Source organism: Panthera pardus, unplaced genomic scaffold (genome assembly GCF_024362965.1).
Source record: "Panthera pardus isolate Hobbes unplaced genomic scaffold, ASM2436296v1 HiC_scaffold_1, whole genome shotgun sequence".
NCBI classification, from domain to species: domain Eukaryota; kingdom Metazoa; phylum Chordata; class Mammalia; order Carnivora; family Felidae; genus Panthera; species Panthera pardus.
In genome coordinates this window covers 90,545,703-90,568,865 of record NW_026526654.1, presented here as the reverse complement: position 1 = coordinate 90,568,865, position 23,163 = coordinate 90,545,703, and the positions used below count along the sequence as shown (strand labels likewise).

Below are 23,163 nucleotides of genomic sequence, written 5' to 3'. Positions count from 1 at the left end.
GAAAAGAGAATTACGTACTGGGTACCATATCTGAGCCCTTTGCCATCATTTGCTTAGACAGAAATGTTGAAGCTTTATGTTGGAAATTGTGGTAGGTATATACCAAAATGTGTTTATGTGAAACACGAATGGATAGCAGAAAAGTAATTGAACAATATTTAAATTTAAAGACCTTTCAGGTACTAAGTTTGTGGTTTAAGGTACCATTGGTACAAGAGGCAAAGGATGAGGATATTGCTATAGCCCTAGCTGCTGCTTTTTATTTCTTGCCTACTAGATACAAGGCCTATTAGAACTGCAAACACATGTTCCAAGTAGCCACTTTGTACCATACGTGGCCAGATCTCTTTTTTTATCTTGCACTATTATAAATTAACTTATTTGGGCCAGGACCCCGGTCCTGATGTAATGGTAGGAGAATGAGAAATCAAAAATAAAATGGGGCATGAAGTAGTTAGGTAAGCATGGTAGCGTGTACTGGCATACAGCAAGGCTCTGCGTAAAGATATCCTGCATGTGCCTCTTTTCAGGTTCACTGGCTTTAGGCTAAAGCAATTCCTTGGTAAAAGAATGGTAAAGTGGAAAGTGCTAGGCAAGTTAACACTGCTAACAAGTACCACCGTGATGTTCTTTACTGCTTTTACGACACTAAAACTATTAGCTGTCTCAAGGCTGAAGTCCAAGTGGGAACGATGTTAGTTGAAGAATTATGTAGCTGTCCCACAAGTGCTTATCTCCTTTTTTTTTTTAAAGAAAATACAAGAAAGTAGAAGAAACAAAAACCTACAATGCTATGAAAATAAACAATATTTCCTATAGGTTTTTTTTATAGTATGCGTACATTTTTTTAACTGGAAGGGAATGACAGGAAGTAAAAAAATTATGAGTTATAGCTTATTACCACTGACACTATCTCAGTAGTGCTGAATTATTTTTAAGGGACTTATTATTTGTATTATTTTCATAGAATGTGTGTATGTTCTGTCTGTGGACTAAATTAGAATTAGCCTGAAGATGTTGTATTTCCCTTTAAGATCTAGTTAATTGTACAATACTTGTAACATACTTTGAGATTTTAAGACAGAATAACATGTAAATATGAGACAGTAATTTAAAACATTTAAGTGAAATTATATTACTTTTTTCTCAAGCTGATTTATAATTTAAAACAATTTTTATTATAACTTAAATTATGCTCTTTTTTATGTAACAAATTAGACTAATGTATCCTATACTAGAACAAATATTTTCTTTAAATTTCTAGTATATTTGAAGGACTCTCTTTATATCGTTTTCCAAAGAATGTTTTCATTTGCTCATGTTTAGATATATTATTTTTTGGATGTTACAGAATTAAAAAATTAAATAACAGCCATTCATCTGAGAAGTCTTTGGAAATCCCCCCAGAACAAGAAGATTCAATGCTTACAAAGTGTATTAAGACTAACTTTGACCCTGACAAAAAAGCTGCTGATGTTATCAGTGAACACAAGGTATCTGAATTTAAACAGAAAATTCCAGAACCAAGAACCACTGGATGCTACAAACCACCAGCTATTCCTAACATGAAAGTATTTGAGGCAACAGTCAGCTGCATTGGCGATGATGGAACTATATTTGTAGTACCTAAGTTGTCAGGTAATATCTTTTATGTTATGTGGGATTGATTAATCACTAAAAGTAGTAGCTAGCAGCCCAGTTCTCTATGAAGTATACATAGATTGAAATACCTTGGGCAAGATTTAACCTCATTTTCACAGGTTTTTTGTGAAAATAACTCATGCAAAGTGCTTTTCACATAAAAATCATTTGTTGAGACATCAGGGATAGACACTGGGCGTAAGAAAAACATGGAGCTGGTTCCAGGTTTGTAAGACCTGGCACTTATGCAAGTTTGGGAGCTCTCCAAGAGAAAAGAATACAAAAGTTCATATTCTGTAGAATGAGGAAAGAAACCACAACGAATGACTGGAGATTGGGAGCCCTTTGAGAATATTCATCTCCTTCCTGCTATCTCTTTAAGCTTATGTACAAATGTCTCCTTACTACAACCTGGGTGCATCCAGCATACTTTGTAACTGACAGCAGCTCTAGCACTCATGGGTATTTAAGTCCATTAGCTCCATAATAAGTATTCCAGCTATGGATAGGGGTATGATGGCTATGCATTTGTTGAAATTTTTGTCTCATTTGTTGACCTCCTAAACCCTGTTTTTCTGGTTCAAACACAAAGCAAATCTGTGCAATTTGCTATTCTAGAAGTGAATAGTCATAGCTAAAGCTGGTTGACTGTTATGTTGTCAGGCAATGTGCTAGATGTTTTACATTTAATCCCCCGCAATACTGATAATGGAGACAGGTTCTGTCATACCAGGTTTACAGATTAAACTGAGGCTCATGGAGGTAAAGAAACAAGATCACACAACTAAAGTGGTAGAACTGATGTGGCAGTTGCCCCCATACTTTGCCTTCAGTGGTATCAGTTATGGGGATATGTATTTACTGTGGAAATGATGAGCCAATTAGCAGCAAATAGCAACATTAGAATTTTAATTTTATATCCCAGAATTATGTTGTGTCTATCTAAGCATCAAGTAACACCTGACTTGTGTTCTACTTTACTTAAGTATGCTGGTAAAATGACATTATCTTAACATGGTAGGTCTTTTATATTAGGCTTTCTGTTAATGTGTTTAGAGCTTTTAACCATGCTTTATTCCCAAAATAATGCTTACATTTATAACCAGAGATCAGAATAATTATTTACATGCTGTTAGTTCCATGTTTTGAAACGTATGGAAGCTACTGAAGGAGTTATATTTTTATTAAAGCTCTAGTAGTTCCTTATACTATTATCCCGGTGATGAGATTATTAAAGGTTATTGATGATTTCATATTGAAAATGGGAGGAAATTCTTCCTAAATGCTTTCTATTTTTAATAATTTCTTCAGAATTTGAGCTAACAAAAATGATGAATGAAATTCAAAGTAATTTAAAATGCCTTGGTCTTTTGGAGCCTTATTTCTGGAAAAAGGGAGAAGCCTGTGCAGTAAGAGGATCAGATACTATGTGGTATCGAGGCAAGGTAATGGAAGTTGTTGGCGGCAGTATTAAGGTGAGTCTGGTATACTTTTGTGACTACTTTAAGGCTAAATGTTATAATGTTAAGTGATCTTTAGAGTATAAATACATGAAAGTTTGATTAAAACATGTATTAATGAGTTCAGTCTTGTAGGAAGACCAGATACATTATACATTCATTCATAATAAGAATTTTTATTTCCAGGGCACCTGGCTGAGTCAGAGTGTGTGACTCTTAATCTTGGGGTCATAAGTTTGAGCCCCATGTTGGGTGTAGAGAGAACTTAAATAGGGGCCTGGGTGGCTCAGCTGGTTAAGCATCGACTCTTGATTTCAGCTTGGCTCATGATTTTGTGAGATCCAGCCCCACATCAGGCTCTGTGCTGACAGCATGGAGCCTGCTTGGGATTCTCTCTTTGCCTTTCCCCGACTTGCACATGCACACATGTGTGTGCTTTCTCAAAAATGAATGAATGAATGAATGAATGAATAAGAATTTTTACTTTAAAGTATATTTATTAACTTGAATAATCAAAAAATATTTCCAGGTAGAGATTTGACTTTTGGTGCCTTAATGGTACCACTTACTTGTAATTGGCAGCCCTGTTCGTACACAAACAAGTAAGGCAGCTTGTTTTCCAATATGTTAGATATTTCCTTAGCAAATTTGTTTACAGCCCAGCTAATTTACCCTTTCACAGTAACAGTTTATCTTTCCAGAATACTGAGGTAGTACTTGAGTTTCATGCAAAATCTTCAGAGAGAGCTGCGTATTTTGAAAAACTGCATTCTTGGGGGGGGAGGAAAAATTAAAGAGAAAAGTCTTTTGTTTCTACTTGCACAAGACTTTTGTTACGTATTTGATGATGATACCTAACAATTACATAGCACTTCAGGTTTTTAAGCTTCTTTCACATGTGTGCATTCATATTTTATAATTCATTTCCAACTATCGAATAGATTATTCACATTTTACTAATAAGTAAATTGATATTTAGATCCAGTGACATGCCCAAGGTCACCATATCAGTGAGTAGTGATGCTGGCATTCATACCTATGCATCTGATTGCTAAATTTCCAATCTGAGTCGTGTGCTTTTTCTGCTGGACTATAAGCTTTAAATTGTTTTAATAAAAGTGAAATGGTTTCAAATTTTCAGTATTTGAGCATATGGATACTTAAAGATTCATGTGTTTAAATGCAAATGGGTCCACTTTCACGTACATTTGAATTGTTTAGGTAACCCTTTTTCTTTTTTAATGTAAAAGTAAACTAAAAATCAGGGCACCTGGGTGGTTCATTTGGTTAAGCGTCCAACTTCAGCCCACGTCATGATCTCACGGTTTGTGATTTTGAGCCACACGTCAGGCACTGTGCTGACAGCTCAGAGCCTGGAGCCTGCTTCGATTCTGTGTCAGCCTCTCATGCTCTGTCTCCGTCTCTCTCTCCCACAGAAATAAATAAATAAACAAATAAACTTGCATTGTTGTCATGACACATGAACTTTACGTGTATGGAATATAAATAAATAGGATGGTGGTGAACATTGATTTTTCTCACACTAAGATCTCTGTTTTAAATTTGTATTATACTTTGGTATTTTAATAATTACTTTTTATTTTTTCTTAAGGTCATTTTACATTTCAAGTATACACAATAAATTTTTCATTCCTTAACCTGATATCTTTAAAGTTTATCCTGTGGTCTGCTTTAAGAAATAATTACAGGGGGTTAGGGGAAGATGGCGGCATAGGAGGACGCTGGGCTCACCGCGTCCTGCTGATCACTCAGATTACCCCTACACCTGCCTAAATAACCCAGAAAACTGCCAGAAGACTAGCAGAACAGATTCTCTGGAGCCAATCACAGACGAGAGGCCCACGGAAGAGGGTAGGAAGGGCGGAGAGGTGGTGCGCGCTACACAGACTGGCGGGAGGGAGCCGGGGCGGAGAGGCGGCCTGCCGGCCAAGCAGAGGCCCCGAGTCTGGCTTGCAAAAGGGGAGGGGCCAGATGGAGTGTGTTCCAACAGCAAGCGGGGCTTAACATCTGGAAGGTTATAAGTTAACAGCTCTGCTTGGAGAGCAGGAAGGCTGGAGGACAATGGGAGAGAGAGTTGTTGAGCCCTGGACGACAGATTCTCAGCTTGGTGGGGAACAAAGGCATTCGCCAGAGCCATCTCCCTCGCCCATCCCCCAGCCAAAATCCCAAAGGGAACCAGTTCCTGCCAGGGAACTTGCTTGCACCATGCAAACACCCAACACTATGCTTCTGCGGATCCATCCCTCTGGCAGTGGGCCTGACTCCTTCCCGGTGCCGCAGGGCCCCTCCCGAAGTGGATCTCCGAAGGATAAGCGAGCTAAGCCTGCCCCTCCCGCCCCTGTGTACCTTGCCAGTCCACCCCAGCTAATACGCCAGATCCCCAGCACCACAAGCCTGGCAGTGTGCAAGTAGCCCAGACGGGCCATGCCACCCCACAGTGAATCCCGCCCCTAGGAGAGGGGAAGAGAAGGCACACACCAGTCTGACTGTGGCCCTAGCAGTGAGCTGGGGACAGACATCAGGTCTGACTGTGGCCCCGCCCACCAACACAAGTTATTCAAGACAGCACAGGGGAAGTGCCCTGCAGTTCCGCACCACTGCAAGGACTATACAAAATGACAAAATGGAAGAATTCCCCCCAAAAGAATCTCCAGGAAGTAACAGCTAATGAACTGATCAAAATGGATTTAAACAATATAACAAAGTGAATTTTGAATAATAGTCATAAAATTAATCACTGGGCTTGAAAACAGTATAGAGGATAGCAGAGAATCTATTACTACAGAGATCAAGAGACTAAGGAACAGTCAGGAGGAGCTAAAAAATGCTATAAATGAACTGCAAAATAAAATGGAGACAACCATGGCTCAGACTGAAGAGGCAGAGGAGAGAATAGGTGAACTAGAAGATAAAATTATAGAAAAAGAGGAAGCTGAGAAAAAGATAAAAAAATTCAGGAGTATGAGGGGAAAATTAGAGAACTAAGTGATGCACTAAAGAGAAATAATCTACGCATAATTGGTCTTCCAGAGGAGGAAGAGAGAGGGAAAGGTGCTGAAGGTGTACTTGAAGAAATAATAGCTGAGAACTTCCCGCATCTGGGGAAGGAAAAAGGCATTGAAATCCAAGAGGCACGGAGAACTCCCTTCAGACATAACTTGAATCGATCTTCTGCACAACATATCATAGTGAAACTGGCAAAATACAAGGATAAAGAGAAAATTCTGAAAGCAGCTAGAGATAAACGTGCTCTAACATATAAAGGGAGACCTATAAGACTCGTGACCGATCTCTCTACTGAAACTTGGAAGGCCAGAAAGGAATGGCAGGAAATCTTCAATGTGATGAACAGAAAAAATATGCAGCCGAGAATCCTTTATCCAGCAAGTCTGTCATTTAGAATAGAAGGAGATATAAAGGTCTTCCCAAACAAACAAAAACTGAAGGAATTCATCACCACTAAACCAGCCCTACAAGAGATCCTAAGGGGGTCCTGTGAGACAAAGTACCAGAGACATCGCTACAAGCATGAAACCTACGGACATCACAATGACTCTAAACACATATCTTTCTATAATAACACTGAATGTAAATGGACTAAATGTGCCAACCAAAAGACATAGGGTATCAGAATGGATAAAAAAAACAAGACCCATCTATTTGCTGTCTAAAGAGACTCATTTTAGACCTGAGGACACCTTCAGATTGAAAGAGAGGGGATGGAGAACTATTTATCATGCCACTGGAAGTCAAAAGAAAGCTGGAGTAGCCATACTTGTATCAGACAAACTAGACTTTAAATTAAAGGCTGTAACAAGAGATGAAGAAGGGCACTATAAAATAATTACAGGGAGTATCCATCAGGAAGAGCTAACAATTATAAATGTCTATGTGCCGAATACGGAAGCCCCCAAATATATAAAACAACTCACAAACATAAGCAACCTTATTGATAAGAATGTGGTAATTGCAGGGGACTTTAACATCCCACTTACAACAACGGATAGATCATCTAGACACAGATCAATAAAGAAACAAGGGCCCTGAATGATACATTGGATCAGATGGACTTGACAGATATATTTAGAACTCTGCATCCCAAAGCAACAGAATATACTTTCTTCTTGAGTGCACATGGAACATTCTCCAAGATAGATCACATACTGGGTCACAAAACAGCCCTTCATAAGTATAAAAGAATTGAGATCACACCAGGAACACTTTCAGACCACAATGCTATGAAACTTGAAATCAGTTACAGGAAAAAGTCTGGAAAACCTCCAAAAGCATGGAGGTTAAAGAACACCCTACTAAAGAATGAATGGGTCAACCAGGCAATCAGAGAAGAAATTTAAAAATATATGGAAACAAATGAAAATGAAAATACAACAATCCATACGCTTTGGGATGCAGCAAAGGCAGTCCTGAGAGGAAAATACATTGCAATCCAGGCCTATCTCAAGACACAAGCAAAATCCCAAGTACAAAATCTAACAGCACACCTAAAGGAACTAGAAGCAGAACAGCAAAGACACCCCAAATCCAGCAGAATAAGAGCAATAATAAAGATCAGAGCAGAAATAAACAAAACTATAGAGCAGATCAATGAAACCAAGAGTTGGTTTTTTGAAACAATAAACAAAATTGATAGACCTCTAGCCAGGCTTCTCAAAAAGAAAAGGGAGATGACCCAAACAGATAAAATCATGAATGAAAAGGGAATTATTACAACCAATCCCTCAGAGATACAAGCAATTATCAGGGAATACTATGAAAAATTATATGCCAACAAATTTGACAACCTAGAAGAAATGGACAAATTCCTAAACACCCACACACTTCCAAAACTCAGGAGGAAATAGAAAGCTTGAACAGACCCATAACCAGCGAAGAAATTGAATCAGTTATCAAAAATCTTACAACAAATAAGAGTCCAGAACCAGATGGCTTCCCAGGGGAGTTCTACCAGAAGTTTAAAGCAGAGATAATACCTATCCTTCTCAAGCTATTCCAAAAAATAGAAAGGGAGGGAAAACTTCCAGACTCATTCTGTGAAGCCAGTATTACTTTGATTCCTAAACCAGACAGAGACCCAGTAAAAAAAGAGAACTACAGGCCAAATCCCTGGTGAATATGGATGCAAAAATTCTCAATAAGATACTAGCAAATCGAATTCAACAGCATATAAAAAGAATTATTCACCATGATCAAGTGGGATTCATTCCTGGGATGCAGGGCTGGTTCAACATTCACAAATCTATCAACGTGATACATCACATTAATAAAAGAAAAGATAAGAACCATATGATCCTGTTAATGCAGAAAAGGCCTTTGACAAAATTCAGCAACCTTTCTTAATAAAAACCCTCGAGAAAGTCGGGATAGAAGGAACATACTTAAAGATCATAAAAGCCATTTATGAAAAGCCCACAGCTAACATCATCCTCAATGGGGAAAAACTGAGAGCTTTTTCCCTGAGATCAGGAACATGACAGGGATGTCCACTCTCACCGCTGTTGTTTAACATAGTGTTGGAAGTGCTAGCATCAGCAATCAGACAACAAAAGGAAATCAAAGGCATCAAAATTGGCAAAGATAAAGTTAAGCTTTCACTTTTTGCAGATGACATGATATTATACATGGAAAATCCGATAGACTCCACCAAAAGTCTGCTAGAACTGATACATGAATTCAGCAAAGTTGCAGGATACAAAATCAATGTACAGAAATCAGTTGCATTCTTATACACTAATAATGAAGCAACAGAAAGACAAATAAAGAAACTGATCCCATTCACAATTGCAGCAAGAAGCATAAAATACCTAGGGATAAATCTAACCAAAGATGTAAAAGATCTGTATGCTGAAAACTATAGAAAGCTTATGAAGGAAATTGAAGAAGATATAAAGCAATGGAAAAACATTCCCTGCTCATGGATTGGAAGAATAAATATTGTCAAAATGTCAATACTACCCAAAGCTATCTACACATTCAATGCAATCCCAATCAGAATTGCACCAGCATTCTTCTCGAAACTAGAACAAGCAATCCTAAAATTCATATGGAACCACAAAAGGCCCCGAATAGCCAAAGTAATTTTGAAGAAGACCAAAGCAGGAGGCATCACAATCCCAGACTTTAGCCTCGACTACAAAGCTGTAATCATCAAGACAGCATGGTATTGGCACAAAAACAGACACATAGACCAATGGAATAGAATAGAAACCCCAGAACTAGACCCACAAACGTATGGCCAACTAATCTTTGACAAAGCAGGAAAGAACAGCCAATGGAAAAAAGACCGTCTGTTTAACAAATGGTGCTGGGAGAACTGGACAGCAACATGCAGAAGAATGAAACTAGACCACTTTCTCACACCATTCACAAAAATAAACTCAAAATGGATAAAGGACCTGGATGTGAGACAGGAAACCATCAAAACCTTAGAGGAGAAAGCAGGAGAAGACCTCTCTGACCTCAGTCATAGAAATTTCTTACTTGACACATCCCCAAAGGCAAGGGAATTAAAAGCAAAAATGAACTGCGACCTCATGAAGATAAAAAGCTTCTGCACAGCAAAGGAAACAACCAACAAAACTAAAAGGCAACCAATGGAATGGGAAAAGATATTTGCAAATGACATATCGGACAAAGGGCTAGTATCCAAAATCTATGAAGAGCTCACCAAACTCCACACCCAAAAAACAAATAACCCAGTGAAGAATTGGGCAGAAAACATAAATAGACACTTCTCTAAAGAAGACATCCGGATGGCCGACAGGCACATGAAAAGATGCTCAACGTCACTCCTCATCAGGGAAATACAAAGCAATACCACCTCACGCCAGTCAGAGTGGCTAAAATGAACAAATCAGGAGTCTATAGATGCTGGCGAGGATGTGGAGAAATGGGAACCCTCTTGCACTGTTGGTGGGAATGCAAACTGGTGCAGCCGCTCTGGAAAACAGTGTGGAGGTTCCTCAAAAAATTAAAAATAGATCAACCCTATGACCCAGCAATAGCACTGCTAGGAATTTACCCAATGGATACAGGAGTGCTGATGCATAGGGGCACTTGTTCCCCGATGTTTATAGCAGCACTTTCAACAATAGCCAAATTATGGAAGGAGCCTAAATGTCCATTAACTGATGAATGGATAAAGAAATTGTGGTTTGTATATACAAAGGAATACTACTGGCAATGAGAAAGAATGAAATATGGCCCTTTGTAGCAACCTGGATGGAACTGGAGAATGTTATGCTAAGTGAGATAAGCCATATCTGAGAAAGACAGATACCATATGTTTTCACTCTTATGTGGATCCTGAGAAACTTAACAGAAACCCATGGAGGAGGGGAAGAAAAAACAAAAAAAAGAGGTTAGAGTGGAAGAGAGCCAAAGCATAAGAGACTCTTAAAAACTGAGAACTGAGGGTTGATGGGGGGTGGGAGGGAGGGGAGGGTGGGTGATGGGTATTGAGGAGGGCACCTTTTGGGATGAGCACTGGGTGTTGTATGGAAACCAATTTGACAATAAATTTCATATATTGGAAAAAAAATTACATTAGGGGTGCGTGGGTGGCTCAGTTGGTGAAGCATGTGACTCTGGATGTTGGGGTTGTGAGTTTGAGCCCCACATTGGGTGTAGAGATTACTTAAAAATAAAATCTTAAAAAAATATATTACATTAAACTGTACTCACCCTAACTGCCTGTAATGTACTCAGATACCTTTTATTCAGTTCTATTTCATTTTTTTAAATGCTGATTGCTGAACCAACCCAATTAAATAGTAATATGTTAATTTCATTACATTTGGGCAAAATAAATCACTTATTGACATTCCTTATTAACTTTAAAAAGTACATCAAAACAGTACGGCACTGGCATAAAAACAGACACAGTGGAAGAGAATAGAAAGCCCAGAAATAAACGAATGCTTATGTAGTCAATTAATTTATGACAAAGGAACCAAGAATATACAATGGGGAAAAGACCTTCTCTTCAACAAAGGTGTTGGGAAAACTGGACGGCAACATGCAAAAGAATGAAACTGGATTATATCATATACTATACACAAAAATTAACTCAAAATGGATCAAATATTTGAAATAAGGACCTGAAACCTTAAAACTCCTAGAAGAAAACACAGGCAATAACTCCTTGATGATGGGTCTTGGTGACCCATCAAAGGCCGCCAAAGCAAAAATAAACACCTAGGACTACATCAAACTAAAAAATTTCCCACAGCAAAGGAAACCATCAATAAAATGAATAGGCAACTTGTCAAATGGGAGAAAATATTTGCACATCATGTATCCCATAAGGTGCTAATATTCAAGATATATAAAGAACCCATATAACTCAATAGCAAAAAACAATCTGATTGGAAAATTTGGTAGAGGATCTGAATAGACATGTTTCCAAAGAAGACATACAGATGACCAGCATGTACATGAAAATGTGCTCAAAATCACTAATCTTTAGGGAAATGCACCTCAAAGGTACAATATCACTTCATACTTGTTAGAAGGACTGTTATTAAAAAGTCAAGAAATAACAAGTGTTGGTGAGAATGTGGACAAAAGAGAACCCTTGTGCACTGGGAATGTAAATTGGTACAACCACTACAGAAAACAGTATGGAGGTTCCTCAAAAAATTAAAATAGAACTACCATATCCAGAAAGTCCATTTCTGGGTATTTATCTGAAGGAAATGAAAACACTCAAAAAGCTGTATGCAAAAAAAAATACACACACACACACACACACACACACACACACACACATATATGTATGTATATGCACCCCCATGTTCATTGCAGCATTATTTACAATAGCCAAGATATGGAAGCAACCTAAGTGTCTATTGATGCATGGATAAAGAATATGTGTGTGTGTATATATACACACACACATACACGCACACACATGCATGCAATGGAATATTCAGTCACAAAAAAAGAAGGAAAACTTGCCATTTGCAACAATACGAATGGATCTTGAGGGCATTCTGCTAAGTGAAATAAAGTTAGAGAAGGACAAATACCACATGATCTCACTTATTTGTGGAATATAAAAAATAAAACACCATCAGTATCAAAAAATACTAAGCTCATGGATACAGAGAACAGATTGGTGGTTCCAAGTGATGAAGGGGTGGGGGTGTACAAAGTGGGTGAAGGATCAACAAATACAAACATCCAGCTATAAAATAAATCATGGGGATGTACAGCATGGTGACTATAGTTAATAATACTATATTGTATATTTGAACATTGCTAAGAGTAAATCTTAAAGTTTTCCTCTCACACAAAAAAATTTATGTATGGCGATGGATGTTAACTAGATTTATTGTGGCAATCATTTCACATTATATAAAAATATCAAGTCATTATTTGTATACCTGAAACTAATGTTACATGTCAATTAAAATAAATTTTAACAGGGCGCCTGGGTGACTTGTCGGTTGGGCATCTCACTTCGGCTCGGGTCATGATCTCATGGTTTGTGGGCTCGAACCCCATGCCAGGCTCTGTTTTGACAGCTCAGAGCCTGGAGCCTGCTTCGAATTGTGTGTCTCCCTCTCTCTCTCTCTGCCCTCTGCCCACTCGTGCTCTCTCTCTTTCTCTAAAAAGTAAACATTAAAAAAAATTTTAAGGGGCGCCGGGGTGGCTCAGTCAGTTAAGCGTCTGACTTCAGCTCAGGTCATGATCTCACGGTTCATGGGTTTGAGCCCCGTATCGGGCTCTGTGCTGACAGCTCAGAGCCTGGAGCCTGTTTCAGATTCTGTTTCTCCCTCTCTCTCTGCCCCTCCCCTACTTTCACTCTGTCTCTCTCTGTCTCAAAAATAAATAAACATTAAAAATTTTTTAAAATAAATTTTAACTTTTAAAAAGAAAAAAATTGGAATGCATATTAAAACAAAAAACACAACTGGAAGAGACAGAGACACATTAGAACAAGACATGACAGAGATGTTGGAATTACCTGAGAATTTAAAACAACTATGATTAATATGAAAAGGGTTCTTGTGGATAAAGTAGACTGTGCAAGAACACATGGACAGTGTAAGCAGAGAGAGAAAAATACTAAGAAAAGACAAAGTAGAGATAAATACATAAACAAAAATGAATGCATTTGATGGACTTATTAGTAGACTGGACACAGATTGTGTGTGTGTGTGTGTGTGTGTGTGTGTGTGTATACACACACACACACACACCACACATCTTGAGACCTCCCAACCTGAAAAGAGAACAAAGACTGAAAAAAAAAATTCAAATACCCAAGGACAACTACAAAAGGTATAACATGTGGATAATGTGAATACCAGTAAAAGAAAGGATTGAAAAAGTATTTGAAATAATTACAACTGAGAATTTTCCCCAAATTAATGTCAGACACTCAACCACAGTTCCAGGAGCTAAGAGAACACTAACCAGGATAAATGCAAAAACAAAAATTTTTTAAACTACACCTGGGCATATCATTTGGAATTACAGAAAATTAAAGAAAAAATCCTGAAAAAAGCCAGAGGAAAAATGGACCTCACCTATAGAGAGACAAAGAATTAGATCCAGGGGCAGCTGGGTGGCTCAGCTGGTTAAGCGTCCAACTCTTGATTTCAGTTCAGGTCATGGTTTCATGGTTCATGGGATTTAGCCCCACATTGGGCTCTGTGCTCACGTTGTGAGCCTGTTGGGGATTCTCTTTCCCTCTTTCTCTGCCCCTTCCCTGCTCACATGCGCATTCTCGCTCTCTCTCAAAATAACTAAACTTTAAAAATAATTAAGAATTACATCCAATTTCTCCTCAGAAGCCATACAAACAAGAAGAAGGTGGGTTTAAATGTTTAAAATCTTAAGAAAAACACCCCACCAAACTGTGAAATTAACCTTCAAAACTGAGTGATAAAGACTTTCACAGAGAAACAAAAATTGAACTTGTTGCTAGTAGACCTGCCTTGCAAGAAATAGTACAAAAAATTCTTTAAAGAGAAGGAAAATAATAAAGGTCAGAAACTCAGATCTAAGTAAAGAGAACTGAAGAAGAAATAAGTGGAGATAAGATAAAACTTGGAGTTTTCTTATTCTTAATTGACGTAGCATAATAGTTCAAAGTAATAATAGCAACAATGTGGTTAGTATATATGCTTATGTATGTATATACAAATATACCAAATGCATATGTATGCTTGCTTAAATATAAGTGAAATAGATAACCATAGTACAAGGAATGGAAGAAAGGAATTAGGATTGTTTTGTTATAAGGTATTCATGATACCTGCAAAGTGGTAAATGTTTTTTGAAAATAGACTTGGATTCAGTGTAAATGTTTAATAATGATAATAATTCAGTATTATAGTAAACTAAATGGAAACCACTAAAAATTGCTTTTTTTTTTTAAGTAGGCTTCATGCCCAGTGTGGAGCCCAACGTGGGGCTTGAACTCACAACAAAGAGATCAAGACCTGAGCTGAGATGAATAGTCAGATGCTTAACTGACTGAGCCACCCAGTTGCCCCTAAAAATTGCTTTTTAAAAAGTATAATTGATATGCTAAGAAAAAGAAAATGCAATTATATAAAATGCTCATTTAAAACCACGAGGCAGAAAAATAGTGGAAAACAAGAACAAAGAACAAAAGCAGTAAATGGAAAATAGTAACAAATAAATGTACCAATTAACTGTATGTTGTCTACAAGAAACCCACTTTGAGTATAAGACACATATAGATTTAAAATGAGTGGAAAAAAAATGAGTGGATAGAGAAAAATATTCTGTGCCAACACTCATTAGAAGAAGGCAGGGATATCTATAATTTCAGAGTAGACTTCAAGGCAGGAAAGTTATCAGGGATAAAGAAGGGCATTACATAATGACAGAGGAGTCAATTCTCTAAGAAGACATTACAGTTCCTAATATGTATGTGTATAACAACAAAAGAGTAAATCTGCATGAGGCAAAACCTAATAAAATTGCAAAGAGAAATACCCACTAACATAGTTGTGGACTTCAACACTCTATCAGAAATGACAGGTCTAGCAAGCAGAGAATCAGTAAGGACATAGTTGAACTCAAAAATACCATCAATCAACTGGATATAATTGGCATCTCTGGACTAATTCATTGAACAATAATACATTCTTCTCAAGCTCACATGGAATACTTATCAAGATATACCACATTCTGAGCCATAAGACACACTTTAAGTTTAAAGGGGTAGAAATCAATGTCGGCTCTCAGACCAGAATAGAATTAAACTAGAAACCAGTAACAGAACGATAATCCCAAAATACATAGAGGTTTAACAACAAACTTCTAAAAAGCACATGGGTCAAGGAAGAAATCTCAAGAGAAATTTAAAAATATTTTGAGCTAAATGAAAATGAAAACACTTGTCAAAACTTATAAGATGCAATGAAGGCATTGCTTAGAGGAAATTCACAGCATTAAATGCATATATTAGAAAAGAACAAAGATTTAAAATCAATTTTCTAAGCTTCCACCTGAGGAAACTACAAAAAGAAAAAATTAAATCCAAAGTTAAGCTGAAAAAAATAAGAATTTGAGCTGAAATTAATGAAATTGAAAACAGAAAATCAAGAAAGAAAATCTATGAGATTAAAAGTTGTTTCATTGAAAAGATCAATAAAATCATTAAGCTTGCAACCAGGCTAATCAAGAAAAAGAGGACACAAATTACTAATATCAGAAATGAAAGAGGGCACATGAAAAGATAATAAAGGAATATTATTAGTAGATCTATACTCACAAATTTGACAGCCTAGATGAACAAATTCCTTAAAATGACACAATTTGTCAAAACCCACACAGAGAAATAGAAAATCTGAATAGTCCTATATCTAATAAAGAAATTGAATTAGTAATTCATAACCTTCCAAAACAAAAAGCACCTGGCCCAGATGGTTTCATTGGTAAATTCTACCAAATATTTAAGGAAGATATTTTACTAAGATCTCTTTCAGAAGATAGAAGCAAAGGAAATACTTCCTAACTCATTCTATGAGGCCGACATTACTGTAATACCAAAAATAGACAACAACATTACAAGAAAATAAAGCTACAGACCAGTATCAGGAATATAGATACAAAAATCCTCAACCAAATAGTAGAAAATCAAATCCACAATGTATAAAAGTAATTATATACATCATGACCAAATGGTTATCCCAGGTGTTCAAGGCTGATTCAACATTTGAAAATTGGCTAATGTAATCTATCACATCAACAGGATGAAAAAGAAAAATCACATGATCATATCAGTAGATGCAAAGAAAGCTTTTGAGAGGATCTAATACCCATTCATACTAAAAAGTCTGTAATAGGTATAGAGAGGAACTTCCTACCCTGATTAAAAAAAAAACTACAAAAAACTTACAGCTAACATCATACTTAATGGTGAAAACCTCATGACTTTCTCACTAAGAGCAGGAGCAAGGCAAAGATATTCCCTCTTACCATTCCTTTTCAACATCATAATAGAAGTACTAGCTAATGCAATCAGATAAAAGGAAATAAAAGATAAATTAGAAAGGAAGAACTTTGCTTACAGATGACATGCAAAAGAATGAACAAGAAAATTCCTAGAACTCTAAGCAATTATAGCAAGGTTGCGGGATACAAGGTTAATATACAAAAGTCAGTCACTTTCCTATAGACCAGCAATGAACAAGTGGAATTTGAAACTGAGAATACAATACCATTTACATTAGCACCCAAAAAAACAAAATACTTAAGTATAACTCTAACTGAATATGTACAAGATCTATCTATACAAGGAAAACTACAAAACTCTGATGAACAAAATCAAAGAACAAAATGACTGGAGGGATATTCTAGTTCATGAATAGGAAGACTCAATATTGTCAAAATGTCAGTTCTTCCCAGATTTATCTATAGATGCAATGCAATGCCAATCAGAATCCCAGCAGGTTGTTTTGTGGATATCAACAAATTTATTTTAAAGTTTATAGGGAGAGGCAAAAGACCCAGAATAGCCAACACAAAGGAGAAGAACAAAATCAGAGGACTGATGCTACCTTACTTCAAAATTTAACTATAAGGTCACAGTAATTGAGATATTGTGGTATTAGCAGAAAAATAAAAATAAACAAATGGAACAATGGAACAAAATAGAGAGCCTAGAAATAGACCCACAAAAATATAGTCAACTAATCTTTGACAAAGGAGCAAAGGCAAAACAACTAAGCAAAGATGGTCTTTTCAGTAAATGCTGCAGAAACAAGTGATCATCCACACACACAAAAATGGACCTGGACCCAGACTTTTACACTCTTCAAAAAAATTAACTCAAAATGGATCATAGACCTAAATGCAAAACACAAACTATAAAACTCCTAGAAGATAGCAGAGAAAACCTCAATGACCTTGGGGATGGTAATGACTTTTTAGATATCGCACAGAAGACCCATAAAATAAGGGATAAACTGGACTTTATTTAAATGAAAAACTTCCCCTGTGAAAGCCAATGTCAAAAGAATGAGAACACAAGCCACACACTGGGAGAAAATATTTGCCAAAGACACATCTTATGAAGGACTATTATCCAAAATGTGTGAAGAACTCTTAAAATTCAACAAGAAAACAAACCAGTATACTTCTTTATTAAATGTAAACCATTTCTAAATACTTAGTATTTAGTAAACCACTTCTAAAATACTTAGGAAAAACAAAACAAAATTAAATTATCTTCAAAAGAAATTATAAAGGAATTTGTAAATCTCAGAAGACTCTGTTAAAAAAAAAAAGCTGGTTTATGTGTAAAAAAAAAAAAACTTTTGACAATGAAATTTAATACACTATGTATGGAATGAAGGAATACAATGTTTCTTTTTTTCTGGAAAATTTTCAAATCCATTTAGATCTCTTTCTAGGATGTCTGTTTTTTTAAATACCTGAGTCCCTACTGGCCCCTAGTTTTTAATAGTAAATTTAAATTATACATTTTATTTGTTCTGTTTCAGGTACAATATTTAGATCATGGATTCACCGAGAAGATTCCACAATGTCACCTTTACCCTATTTTACTATATCCTGATACACCCCAGTTTTGTATTCCTTGCCAGCTCTATAATACCAAATCTGTGAGTAAATTGTAATTTGTAGGATGATTAATTTTAAATATTGTCTTTTTATTAACAATCCCTTTCAGTTGTAGCAAAAATAATAAAATACTTAGAAATAAGTTTCTTAAGACAGCTAAAGGGCCTTTATGAAGAAAACTACAAAATCAAACTGAAGGATAAAAAAAAAAAATCTGAGAGGCGCCTGGGTGGCTCAGTCAGTTAATCATCTGACTTCAGCTCAGGTCATGATTGTGCAGTTCACAAGTTGTAACCCCACATTGGCCTCTGTGCTGATAGCTCAAAGCCTGGAGCCTGCTTGGGATTCTGTGTCTCCCTCTCTCTCTGCCCCTCCCCCACACATGCTCTGTCTCTGTCTCTGTCTCTCTGTCTCTCTCAAAAATAAACATTTAAAAAAATCTGAATAAGTAAAGAGACCTAATATCTTCATAGATGGGTAAGTTTAAGACTGTTAAAATTTAGTTATTTCTTCATCAAATAAAATCACAACAGATTTGAAGCTGGAAATCAGATAAAGAAGTGGTGTATTAATTATCTCTTGCTGCATGACAAATTAAGCTAAAACTTAGTAGTCTAAATCAACAAACTTTTTTTTCTTTCATATAGTTTCTGTGGTTCAGGGATTAGGAGCAGCTTAGCTGAGTGGTTTTGGCTCAGAGTCCCTAGTAAAACTGCATGAATATGTACAGTCATCTGAAGGGTTCACTGCGGTAGAGGATCTGCCTCCCAATCGCTTTCACGTGGCATTGGTGGAAAGTTGAGGCTCCTCAGTGGCTTTTGGCAGGAGGCCCCAATTCTTCGCCACATGAATGTCTTAACATTAAAAACACAACAATCACTGCTCCTTAATAATACCTATTTTAGGCATTATCCAAGCACCACATTGGTATATTGGTGTTTTAAAAAAAAATTTTGTGATGCTTTGTTTTTAATGTAGGTTTATATTTTTAAAGCCTAAAATGCTTTAAGAGAGAACTGTAGTGAGGGAAGGAAGCTCAGACAAATTATTAGTTTCATATGGCCATGATATTCTCTTAAAACTGCTCGTATAGTTTATACTACTGTCTCCTGTTACCTGTTTATGGCTACTTTTATATAACTTCATTTGCTTTCTGCTCTGTCATATTTTGTGAAAGTGTGAAAGAATCTGAGTTTATTAATCCCAAATAGGTTGGGAATGTCTGGCAACCAGATGCAATAGAACTCCTTCAGGAACTGCTTTCGAAGAGAGAGGTGGAAATTCACATTATGGTAATTTATATTCAAGGCATATATTGTTGATTTAAGTTATTGGCCATAAAGTGGTGTAGGTAATATAATTTGAGGGATATTTTAATGATGAAAAATGTTCCTATTTGAATATAACTTATTCAGTAACATAGAAAAGTTACCACTTTGGTTTCTAGGCTTGTTTTAAATCTAATTTTGAGCAAGTTCCTGAGAACTTTCATAAGCACTAAAGTCAGTAATCCGAAAGATTCTTTATTAACAACCTAATAAGGAGCAGTATCAAAGAATTGGAGATGTTTATAAATATACATAGTAGTTCTCAGGATGTGACCATGTACGTAGCACTGTGGGAGGTGCAGGTGAGCCCCTGTGCTCAAAGACCTTATGTAGTTAGTGAAACAACTAGATGTAAGATATAAACCTAAAAACTTCACACTACAAAGTGACATGCCAAGAGCCAAGTGACTGGTAAAAAGAGTAAGTGTAATAGGAACTTAGAGATGGTAAGTGAGGTAGCCCTTAAAAGTTGGGAAAGTTCTCCTGACCAGGGGAATAGAATTCGTAAGTAAGCATAAAGAAACAGAACCGGGCACGGTACAATTAGGAAATAGCATAACTGTTTGGCTAGAATAAAAGAGGTTTTGTGAGGGAAGTGGTGGTGAATAGGATTTAAGAGAGGTAGAGGTGAATAAGTGGAGCCCATTGGAGGTTTCTGAGCAGTGAGGTAATGAGATTGATCGGCAGCTATGTTTGAGGATTCCACTAGAAGGATACAAACACTGTAAGGAAAGTATTTCTGTATGAAAGGTGACTGACTACAGGATGATAAAGACTTAACAAGAGCCACAGACCTACTTATATAAACAGTACAGAAGCTTTAATGTTGCTGATGTTAGTACCAAGAGCCCCTCTCTGGTTATTCATAGCCCTTGTGGAAAATCATGGCAGTAAGATAGAGATCAAAATTCTTTGCCGTTTAGCTTAACACAGGAGAACAATTCATAGTATACCCAAGGCTGCTTAAATTGCCAGAAACCATGAATGTGCATGCCCTACAGCCCTTACTGCCATAACAGACCTTACCCAGACTTGCTCCTGTGACTTTATATACTAAGAAATACTGACTGACTCTAGTCTCAGCCTGGAGGTACAGCAATGGACTGAATAGTCAGATGTCTGCCTTCATGGAGTTTCCATTTCAGCAGTGGGAAACAAAATAAAAAACATAAAATACAAGGTGTATTAGGTTGTGGTAAGTGCTAGGAAGAAAACAAAGCAGGAAGGGCTGATGGGGAAAGTGGGGCAGGGGAGAAGTTAACATTTTAAACACAGTGGTCAAGGGAGGCCACCCTGCAAAAAGTGAGATAGGAGTAAAGATTCTAAAATGGTGAGAGGACCAACCATGCGATGTCTGGAGAATAGTGCAGAGAGCTCCAAGGCTGGAGCATGCCTGGGGTGTTCAAGGACTGGCAGAGAAGCCACTGGGGCTGGAGCAGAAGGAGCACGATAGAAAAGAATTGGGGGTGGGGGAGAGGTTTGTGAAAGCTTCAGCTGTCAAGCTGACAAAGGCAGCCACTCAAGGGCTTGGGCAAAGGAGTGACATGATCTACCTTTAACGTTCTAGTATTTTCACTCTGCTGCACTGAGAAAAGCTAGAGAGTAGAGAAGATAGAAGCAGGGAGGTCTGCTGGAAAGCAATTATAGAAACTCAGTAGAGACAGGAGTTTGGACTAAGGTGGTACCAAGTATAAATGAAAAATGATCAGCCTATCAGCTACGTACATGTTCAGTACCTAATAATGCTAAGTGGACTTAAGAGTTTAAAGCCATTATCCTAACTCCTCCTTCTAGACAGTCATTGATGTCTTCTGATTCTGTCATTTTTGGATTTTTAACAAAACTTCATTTCTTTACCTCTAAACATACCTTTTCTTTCTCCTTCTACTTAGTGTAAATTATTAGTATTATTTAAAGATGATGTAATTTTCTAGTAAATAACTAGCAAACTATCTTACATGTAAATATATTTTACAGAAACTATGATAGTAGAATTACTGTTTTATATAACCTGCCAAAAGACCAGGAAGAAAATTTTATGAAATGAGCCACTAGTCAAACTGGTAAAACTGTGATTGTCAGAACTCTAATATCATATTTGCCTGCTATAAAATTTGAATCTTCAAACAGACTTTATTTTATAATAATAATCTTTATTGAAATTAAACAGGAATTACCTGAAAACCCATGGGGGAAATTATCGATTCATCTCTATTTTGATGGAATGTCACTTTCTTATTTTATGGCATACCATAAATACTGTACTTTTGAGCATTCTGAAGAGATATTGAAAGAAGTAAGTGAGCTGTTTTTCTATAAGAACCTAAATTATTGAAAAACTGATTCTGGATAAAATGTCATATTTTGCCTTACACTTTAAGTCTTCAATATGGTTGTGTTTGATATGTTAAGAGAATATAGAGAATTTTTAAATTATCTGTTGAGGAAACAATACACTACGTCATGCTTTATGTCCTAAATGTCCTAAAAAAGACTTTAATTGCATTAAGATTCATTTAATGTTTCTGTATCTTCAAACCTAGTGAAAAGACCATCCATTATCTAATGTTGTTTTATATATATGCTGTTTGAACATATACATACAAATCTTAATAGAATTTGCTGCCAGAAAAGGATTCTCTCCCCAGATAAATTTTTTTTTCCTTTTATTTGACATTTTAACATTTTCCCCATTTTGCTTCTGGATTTTAAGCTTAGCTTCAAGAAATAGCTCCTTTCAGTTTTCCAGTGTTTCTGTTTTTTATTTTTTAAAAAACATAATTAGCCTGTCATAGATATGTTTTCACATTGCAAGATGCCATAAATACTTAGTAGCAATAGGGAATCCATCATAAATAATAACATTAACATTTTATATAGCAAGATATTTTTTATTTCTAGACTTACAGTTCACTTGTTACATTTTTAAATACTCATTTTCATGACAGGACACAACCAAATATTGAATGTTCAGTTCAATATAGAAAACTATTTCTCACACTTAGAAATGTGATATTACTTTGTACATGTAATTCTCACTGCCAGCTTTTTCTTTTGAGCAGAGGGGTGTGTGTGATGTGTGTATGTGTGCTCATGTGTATTTGTACTCATGTGTTTGTATAAAAGGTGTTCCATCTGTTAAACTGGTTTTATAAAGATTACTAAGTCCTTCCCCTCCCGTTGTACTCTTCAGTGTGAACATTTAAAAGAAGAGGTAAGAACTCCTACTCTTTGCAGTTGGCCCTTGAACAACACAGGTTTGAACTGAGTGGGTCCACTTATGTGTGGACTTTTTTACAGTACTGTAAATGTATTTTCTCTTCCTTACGACTTTCTTAACATTTTCTCTAGCTTACTTTATAATAAGAATATAATATATAATACATATAACATACAAAATATGTGTTAATCAACTGTTGTTTTTTTTTTATTGGTAAGCCTTCTGGTCAACAGTTACGTTTTTAGGGAGTAAAAAGTTATATGTGGATTTTCCACTGTGTGTGGTGGGGGGTCGATGCCCCTAACCCTAATGTTGTTCAAGGGTAGCTATAATTACCATTGACGTGTGTTTAACATGATTTTGAAGATTCTTCTTGTTGCACTATGAAGATTACTCAGAACATTAG

At 36.5% G+C, this 23,163-nt stretch overlaps 1 protein-coding gene across 2 annotated transcripts in view; it reads left to right on the top strand.

Annotated features, from left to right (window-relative positions):
- Window positions 1-23,163, top strand: part of RNF17 (ring finger protein 17) — a 112,615-nt gene that overhangs the window by 71,739 nt on the left and 17,713 nt on the right. For both annotated transcript variants that reach the window (XM_053901192.1, XM_053901191.1), the window contains exons 26-30: window positions 1,352-1,638; window positions 2,953-3,116; window positions 18,131-18,250; window positions 19,421-19,501; window positions 21,708-21,833. In XM_053901192.1, coding sequence (XP_053757167.1) covers window positions 1,352-1,638; window positions 2,953-3,116; window positions 18,131-18,250; window positions 19,421-19,501; window positions 21,708-21,833 — 778 coding nt within the window. The remainder of the gene's footprint in view (window positions 1-1,351; window positions 1,639-2,952; window positions 3,117-18,130; window positions 18,251-19,420; window positions 19,502-21,707; window positions 21,834-23,163) is intronic.